Source organism: Coregonus lavaretus, assembly GCF_964263955.1.
Source record: "Coregonus lavaretus genome assembly, chromosome: 27".
NCBI lineage: Eukaryota > Metazoa > Chordata > Actinopteri > Salmoniformes > Salmonidae > Coregonus > Coregonus lavaretus.
The window spans coordinates 28804686-28814030 of record NC_140014.1 but is presented as its reverse complement, the minus strand read 5'-3'; the positions used below and the strand labels follow the sequence as shown (position 1 = coordinate 28814030).

Sequence of the window (9345 nt, the reverse complement as noted above, 5' to 3'; positions counted from 1 at the left end):
GCTGACAGCAGTGATAAATACAGCTATATCTTTTCATTTCCAAAAAACAAAATGGGATTATTATCAGGTATTTAAATATAGTGTTACTTATTTACAGGTGCTTGGAGTTTGGTACCTGGGGTAACGTGTAAATAGCGTTATTAAAGTGTACCGTCACTGACTCAGTGTGGAGAGAGGTCTATGTGTTTCCCATGGTCAATAGTTTGCATAGAAAGTAAAGAGTGTTGGTTGGTGCCTCGCATGGGGCATAAGGGAGGGATATGGAAGAAGTTGACTGCCCCCATCCAGTCTGGAGACGAGACAGGGTTGCCACTTCCTTTTCTCAAGAAGTGGCGGGCCGGGGGATGGTGTGCATATCTATTGGCTACAGTACAGGGCTGTAATGACAAGCTTTTTAAATAGGGGAGGGCGATTTTCAAACCTTTTGATAACGATTTTGTCTAAATCACGTGTCAAACTCATTCCACGGAGTGTCTAAGGGTTTTTGCTCCACCTTTGTACTTGATTGATGAATTAAGGTCACTAATTAGTAAGGAACTCCCCTCACCTGGTTGTCTAGGTCTTAATTGAAAGGAAAACACAAAAACCCGCAGACACTCGGCCCTCTGTGGAATGAGTTTGACACCCCTGGTCTAAATGATCAAATAAACTAATTTCTTTGTTCTCAAAAACTATTCAGGTACACAGGCAGAAAGATTTATCAAAACAGTTCATTCTGATGTGTGGAATTAGCATACTGTCTTTTAAAGATGCAGTATCGAATTAATACAACCGGGGGTATGTCTACAGTTATTGTTTGTTATCGTGGCTATGTTCCTCTGAGTGAAATATGGATTTCAACAAGGACCTTCATACTGTATCTACCCATCAGCCTTCAACAAAGTCAGGTTTGTTACAACGAGTAAACACATATCAGTTTCTATGATCACTGTGCTTGACGTCTCACTGCCACTGCATATGAAGACCTATGCACATACAGTGTGTAACAAACAATCATACCCATATGCTATAATTACCTATAGGCAAATGCACTTTGTGACATTTAAAAATGAGGCACCTGTTCATTCATGACTGGGCAAATGTTAAACTATGTATTCTAGGAGTTACCGTGGACAAACTGCAAAATGACCTAATAACAGCAGTACATTTGACTCCTTACAAATGCTTCAATCACAAGGGGACAGACATCCAGTACATTTGAAATATGAAGATGGTGCTGTAACCAAAGCTTGGAGACCAGTGCTTTCAAGGTGGGCTTTTCGCACACTAAATTTGAGTTTTAGTTGGTAATTTCTAGTTGATGACTAATAAAAAAAATAAAAAAAAGTGTTTTCCCCAAACTAGCCTGATTTAAGTGCCTTGTTCAACAAAGGGGCACTCAAGACCCCTTACTCACCAACATTAAACTGAAAAACTTGCTGGTTGAGCAAAACTTCAGCTTTAAATAAAAAACAACAGTTTTACCATGAAGCAAAGATGTGATGGAGTCAAAATAGAAAATCTGGTAAAGTACCTGGAATTGTGACATTTTGGTCTCAAGGAAGGTGAGTCAAGAAGTGCTAACATTAATTCTTGACTTGTTCGGAAGATGGAGGATTGCAAAACACATTACCATATTTTCGCTTCTGCTCATGGAATCGATCCCTTTATGTTGGAATGCAATTAAGTGGTCCAAATCACTCTAACATCTAGCTATGTCAGACTGTACCACGAAAATATAAAAAGGTGTTACGTTCTTTTTTTGTTCAACATTTGATGAATAGGAAAAATAAGGAAACACGTACACATCCACCACAGCAACATCTTTGAACTGTTAATTTACTCAATAAGAATGGTCTTAAGGTTAATGTACCATTAGAATTGTGTGAAGGGGGGGTAAAACATTTATAGTGCACTTTAATGCTCGAGTCATAAAGGAACGGCCACTGTTACCCAACTGCAAATTCACAAGAACATATCCCTTTTAGCATACTCAAACACTAAGTATGTTTTCTGTATGCACAATTGTTTTGTTTTGTTTTTTGCTGTTGTTGTGTAGTTTTTGCTCTCTGTACAAAATACAATATTCCTTCATAAAGTTACACATTACTTGTAGGGAGAGTGACATGGTGGCCTGGTTGTTGTGTTTATTATGTACGAGTGTGAGTAAGAGTGTGTGTTTAGTAATATCTCCACGTCTGTTAATCTCAACGCCTTCTCCTCGCGTTCAGCTCCCGAACTTCACTTCACGCTCAGAGCCCGTAAAGCACGAGGTTCGTCTTCCGCTGCTCTCTGCGCCGGAAGACACAAACATCTCCAAAAGACCTCCAGAGCTAGGCGTCTACAACAACGTCACCCCCTCTGAGGTGAATGAAAAACAAGGTTGCCGGTATTTTAATACCCAGCTTTTTTCCGCTTTCCTGTGTCAGCTAGCTGTGTTGTGGGTAGGTCATCCCGGGTGAGGGGTCAGAGTTCATTCAGGTCACCCGGCGGCCTTGTGCTTGCCCCCGCAGCATCTGCAGGCCTCCCCACAGTGGTGGCAGGCTCTCAGTGGCAGGTAGCAGCACATACAGGGAGCGATGAAGGACAGTGCCGTCAGGGCCAGCCAGCGCAGGCAGAACTGCTCGTCAGCCGCGTCACACGAGCAGGGGTCCGAGAAGTCTCCCTCCGAGTCAGACATGCAGTGGTACAGCATGCTCTCGGCACAAAGCATGCAGCTGACTTTATAGATGCACTGCTTGATGGGGTCTGGAGCGTCCTGGCACTGGCCCCGCTGGTTGTCCTCATGGTTGAACATTTCTCGGCAGTAGATACAGCGCGAACGCTCACCGTCCTCCCGCCTCCGCCGCCCTTTTTTGGACTTGAGCAGCGGCGAGGGCTGCGTCTTGATGGATGAGTCTTTACCCAGCCCTAGCCCCAGTCCTGTGCCCATGCCCATACTTCCAGGGGCTGAGTGGGACTCCATTCCCGGCCCCTCGGGGAAGAGGTACTCACACTTCTTGCTGTCCAGTTTGTGGAAGAGGGCAGGGAAGTCAGGGTCCTCTCGCTCTGCCTCCTGCTTCCACATGACGGGGTGGCGGTAGTCCTCGTAACCGCGGATCAGAACGTCCTTACGAGGGTTGATCCTTACAATCTCCTCCTCGTCCATGTGAAAGCTCACGTGGCGCGTAGACTTGAAGGAGACCTGATGGAGACATAGTGTTATTTCATTTAATTCAGTTCAGAGAACACAACAGACATTTTAGCAGTGTGTCAGTATATATTTAATTTATTTGAGTATTCATCTTGAATGATCTTTACTGTCCTTCCATGTCATGTAAGACATTCTTCAGAATAAGTATACCTTATTGAACTAGATCTAACATGGAGGTTTAATCTCTAGTGGCAATAAAGGGCTAATGATATACTGTAATATAGTGGGTCTAGAATAGAGGTCTTCACAGGTCCAACTTACGAAATGGAACATGGCTTTCCCACCCGACCCAATATGAATAAAAAAACATTTTTAAAAATGGAGACACGTTCCGAAAAGGCCTGTGGAAAAACAGACTCGAACAAACCCCTTCCGATTTGGATCCGAAGACCCGTTCAGAGTAGAAAGAAAGAAACCTCAGACTGGGTGCTGCCGGCGCCATCAATAAACTAGCGATATTAGTCAAATGATCAACAGTTGTGTGTCCTTAAAACCTGCCTAAAACAAATACAAAATATTTGTTGTGTTTTGATGTGTAGCATATTCAAAACTTTATAGCCTATTGTTATATTGGTTTTTAAAACAATAATTGTCCACCTCACGGTTCAGCTGTCGGAGATTTGAGTGCTAAATGCGCCAGGACATTGCATGCATATATGCCTATCGGCATAGGTGTCCACTGTCTGATATTAATATTGAAAAAAATATATACACTACCGTTCAAAAGTTTGGGGTCACATAGAAATTCTTGTTTTCTAAAGAAAAGCAATTTTTTTGTACTTTTTTTTTTACTTATGTAAAATACTTATGTCCACGACTGTGTGGACACGCACAACTCCAACGTTTTCAATAAGTTTGCTGATGACACGACATGGTTGGCCTGATCACCGACGACGATGAGACAGCCTATAGGGAGGAGCTCAGTGACCTGGCAGTGTGGAGCCAGGACAACAACTCATCCCTCAACGTCAGCAAGACAGAGGAGCTGATCGTGGACTACAGGAAACGGAGGGCCGAGCACGCCCCCATCCACATCAACAGGGCTGTAGTGGAGCGGGTCAAGAGCTTCAAGTTCCTAGGTGTCCACATCACTAAGGAATTATCATGGTCCACACACACCAACACAGTTGTGAAGAAGGCACGACAATGCCCCTTCCTCCTCAGGAGGCTGAAAATGTTTTGGCATGGGCCCTCAGATCCTCAAAAAGTTATACAGCTGCACCATTGAGAACACCTTAGTATGGCAACTGCTTGGCATCTGACCGCTCAAGGATTTTACCATGAGGCCAATGATGACTTTAAAACAGTTACAGAGTTTAAAGGCTGTGATAGGAGAAAACTGAGGATGGATCAACAACATTGTAGTTACTCCACAATGCTAACCTAATTGACAGAGTGAAAAGAAGGATGCCTGTACAGAATACAAATATTCAAAATCATGCATCCTATTTGCAACAAGGCACTAAAGTGATACTGCAAAAAATGCGGCAAGGCAATTCACAAAGTGTTATGTTTGGGGAGTACCACTCTCCATTTTTAAGCATAGCGGTGGCTGCATCGCAGTGGAGGCTGCTGGGGGAGGATGATTCATAATAAATGGCTGGAACTAATTAGTGGAAAGGGCCTTTCCACTAATTCCACTCCAGCCATTACTACGAGCCCGTCCTCTCCAGTTAAGGTGCCAACAACCTCCTGTGCTGCATCATGTTATGGGTATGCTTGTAATCGTTAAGGACTGGGGAGGTTTTCAGGATAAAAAATAAACAGAATGGAGATAAGCACAGGCAAAATCCTAGAGGAAAACCTTGTTCAGTCTGCTTTCCACCAGACACTGGGAGATGAATTCACCTTTCAGCAGGACAATAACCTAAAACACAAGGCCAAATCTACACTGGAGTTGCTTACTAAGAAGACAGTGAATGCTCCCGAGTGGCCGAATTACAGTTTTGACTTAAATCTACTTGAAAATCTATGGCCAGACCTGAAAATGGTTTAAAGAACTGGTTTAGATTCGTAAATAGGCCTACAATAATAATAATAAAACAAATGATAATAAACACAAAAATAAAAATAGCGAGTTGCACACAGTCCATTTGGCCACATCAACCTTATTCTCATCTTTGTCCACAATATTCCCCTGGTCGGCTTCTTTTCACTATACTCTTTCTCCTCTAATTTTCGTTTTACTTCAATTAAAAAGGCCATCTTTGCAATCAACAGTAGCCTAGGCCAAGGCTCCTTTCACTCGCTCCCTCTGTCTCTCTCCTCAGCAGCAGGAGCACGTGAGGTGAGTGGCGGAAACCAGTTTCAGCTGGACATAAATTCAGTTTTATTGAGTTGCAATTGGCTGACACAGATAACAAGCAGATAAAAGTAATAATTTAGGGCCCGGTCCCGCTCGGTTCCCGAGTCGGATCTCAGAATTCCAGGTCTGTTGGACCCGTGAAGACTTCTAGTCCAGACATGTTTGGTACTGACCTGAGGAGGCAGGTAGCGCTGGTTGCTGGAGGGAAACTCGTCAAAGGGCTGAGCGCGGACGTAGCAGCCCCGGCAGGGTTCAGTGGACACCACACTGTGGACACTCAGGGGGGAAAAGGGCTCCTTCATGGGCGTACAGATGGAGGGCGGCTCCTCACACAGGGTCTGCAACACAACGACAAAAGTACTATTTTCAATATATCATTCATTTTTCACATTTCACCTTAATTATACAAGGCGCCATTATTATACTTCACAAGTAGGTATAAGAAGCATACCACTGACTCACATTAGCTACAGACACCACTGATATCCTAACTATATTTCTCTCACATTTGTCCACCAGGTAGCGCCCAGAGACCACATTTCTCCTTGTGCCTCTGCCTGTGAGATGAGATGACTCAAGCCCCTTCTGTTGAGAACACAGAGTTCCTAGCAGCCCCCCCATGTGTTCCCACAGGCATTTTATCGGTGTGACAGATCCTAGTCAACTGTATTGGACAACTACTGTTAAGAACTCGAACACACACAAATACAAAATACATGTATACATACACCCACCTGCCTATTAGGTGACAACAATGGACTATGAGTTCTGAGCCCAACCCCAGCAGGAGAGGAAGAACAGGTGTGGAGGAGAGGAAGAACAGGTGTGGAGGAGAGGAAGAACAGGTGTGGAGGAGAGGAAGAACAGGTGTGGAAGAGAGGAAGAACAGGTGTGGAGGAGAGGAAGAACAGGTGTGGAGGAGAGGAAGAACAGGTGTGGAGGAGAGGAAGAACAGGTGTGGAGGAGAGGAAGAACAGGTGTGGAGGAGAGGAAGAACAGGTGTGGAGGAGAGGAAGAACAGGTGTGGAGGAGAGGAAGAACAGGTGTGGAAGAGAGGAAGAACAGGTGTGGAAGAGAGGAAGAACAGGTGTGGAGGAGAGGAAGAACAGGTGTGGAGGAGAGGAAGAACAGGTGTGGAGGAGAGGAAGAACAGGTGTGGAGGAGAGGAAGAACAGGTGTGGAGGAGAGGAAGAACAGGTGTGGAGGAGAGGAAGAACAGGTGTGGAAGAGAGGAAGAACAGGTGTGGAAGAGAGGAAGAACAGGTGTGGAGGAGAGGAAGAAAAGCAGCCATTACAGAGAAAGGCCTTATGGTGAGTTCTTAATGATGGCCAGCACATTTCAGCACTCACACGAGCATGGAGCTCCCATCTGCGCACGTACACACAGACACAAACACACACTCAGACATGCACTCGCACACAAATTCTCACACACATATTGGTACACAACCTTATATGCAGTCACAAAAAGATGCATATTCTCACACAGAGAAGCATATACTTTATATTTCAAACACAAGCAGAAACACACCCTTCCCTCATTCAGGCCTCTCTCGCTGCCTCTCTCTCTCGCTGCCTCTCTCTCGCTGCGTGTGGAGGAGGCTGCTGGCTCTGGTTAGTCAGTGCTGTGTGTAAAGTAGCCCACGCCAGTGTTTTAACGCACAGCGGAAATCTGGTTTGCTCCCAGCTGCTGCTACAGTAATTAGTGGTTGCTAAGAGATGCTTCCTTTGACTCTTCCCCCCCACCCCCCCTTTCTCTTCTTACCCACTTCTCTCGCTCTCCCCCCTCAGACTGCTAACAAACCGTGTGTGTGCGCGTGTCTTTTTTCCTCTTGGCTTCTCTGAATGCTAAAATACTGTGTGTGGTGTGTGTGTGTCACACACCCGGTGTGTTAGCAGTCTGAGCAGGAATGCCAGAATAAGGAGAGGAGGGGAGAGAGAAAGAACAGAACAGGAAAAAATAAGTGTGTGTACGTGAGCATATGTATACGTGAGTGTTTATGCATGTGTGTGAGAGAGAGCACGGCCAACAAGTCTGCTGAGGGAATGTCATAAACCAACTCCAGCTGGAGAAATGCAGGCCAGAATTTAAAATGCCAGATGACAGCTGTTTGTGTGTGTGTGTGTGTGTGTGTGTGTGTGTTTGTGACTGTGTGAGAAAGAGAGAGAGGGGGTTAGGGGGATGAAATTGGAACCAGACTTGGGCTTCCTTTTAAAGCGCTGCACTGAGCCCCACCATTCAAAGGCATGCGTGGGGGCCAATCTGGTTCCGATCTGACCCCAGAGATGTTGAGGTGGAGATGGTGGGGGGGGGGGGGGGGGGACCTGGCTCAGGACCAACATCAGAGCTCCACGCAGTTCCACCCTCCCAGGCACACACAGGGGAAGGGGCTGGCCTGCTGTGTGTGAGTGTGTCCTACGTTATGTGTGTGCATATATTCTATCAGTGACTCATAAAGACTCACAGGTCCAAGCATCTGTATGTTCACAGTATTTCACTGTGAAACATCAAGTAAAAAGAATTCAGATGTGTGTTAAAGAGAGGGAGAGAGAAGGGGAGAGAGTGGGATTGTGTATGAGGAGTTCTTCAGTGTTAGGGATGATGACTCATCCCTAGAATGCATCCTCGTAATGCTGCTCAGCCCTGCTCTACAAAGATTCTACTGGGGCTTCTCTCCAGTACGCTTTCTCCTCAACCAAACTACCTAACCTGACTAGAACATTCCAGGCGCCGTTTGACCCACTTCTTTAATCTCTCCAGGACTATAGCACCCCACCTCCTCTCAAAAACCTGATTGAATTGAAATCGCTGCAAACACAAACTACATTTCTACAAGTTCTATCTTCTACATTTAAGATGAGGAGAGGATCACCCATCCTTCTCAGCAGAGGTCGTGCAGTAAAAAACAGATGTGGTTTTGCGTCTCAAACACCTGTCAAATGGTGCACCTAAACAAGGTTCTGCATAGGCTGTCAAGGAGGGTGGCGGGTGTATGCAATTTGTACAGTATGTCAGCCTTTGAGTGGGTATGTACAGTACCAGTCAAAAGTTTGGACACACCTACTCATTCCAGGGTTTCTCTTTATTTTTACTATTTTCTACATTGTAGACATCAAAACTATGAAATAACACATATGGAATCATGTAGTAACCAAAAAAGTGTTAAACAAATCAAAATATATTTTAGATTTTTCAAAGAAGCCACCCTTTGCCTTGATGACAGCTTTGCACACTCTTGGCACTCTCTCAACCAGCTTCACCTGGAATGCTTTCCCAACAGTCTTGAAGGAGTTCCCACATATGCTGAGCACTTGTTGGCTGCTTTTCCTTCACTCTGCGGTCCAACTCATCCCAAACCATCTCAATTGGGTTGAGGTCGGGTGATTGTGGAGGCCAGGTCATCTGATGCACCACTCCATCACTCACCTCCTTGGTCAAATAGCCCTTACACAGCCTGGAGGTGTGTTGGGTCATTGTCCTGTTGAAAAATAAATGATAGTCCCACTAAGCGCAAACCAGATGGGATGGCGTATCGCTACCGAATGCTGTGGTAGCCATGCTGGTTAAGTGTGCCTTGAATTCTAAATAAAATCATAGACAATGTCACCAGCAAAGCCCCCCCTCACCATCACACCTCCTCCTCCATGCTTCATGGTGGGAACCACACATGCAGAGATCATCCGTTCACCTACTCTGCGTCTCACAAAGACACGGTGGTTGGAACCAAAAATCTCAAATTTGGACTCATCAGACCAAAGGACAGATTTCCACCGGTCTAATGTCCATTGCTCGTGTTTCTTGACCCAAGCAAGTCTCTTCTTCTTATTGGTGTCCTTTAGTAGTTGTTTCTTTGCAGCAATTCGACCA

At 45.2% G+C, this 9345-nt stretch overlaps 1 protein-coding gene across 2 annotated transcripts in view; it reads right to left on the bottom strand.

Annotated features, from left to right (window-relative positions):
• Positions 1-1746: 1746 nt before the first annotated feature.
• Positions 1747-9345, bottom strand: part of LOC311103068 (sprouty-related, EVH1 domain-containing protein 1-like) — a 67556-nt gene continuing 59957 nt past the window's right edge. Inside the window, exons 6-7 of one of the 2 annotated variants that reach the window (XM_084144595.1) lie at positions 5651-5815; positions 1747-3163 (exon numbers count right to left, since the gene is read on the bottom strand). In XM_084144595.1, coding sequence (XP_084000721.1) covers positions 2462-3163; positions 5651-5815 — 867 coding nt within the window. In that variant the 3' untranslated portion in view covers positions 1747-2461. The remainder of the gene's footprint in view (positions 3164-5650; positions 5816-9345) is intronic. The other variant, XM_084144594.1, reaches the window with a different exon arrangement.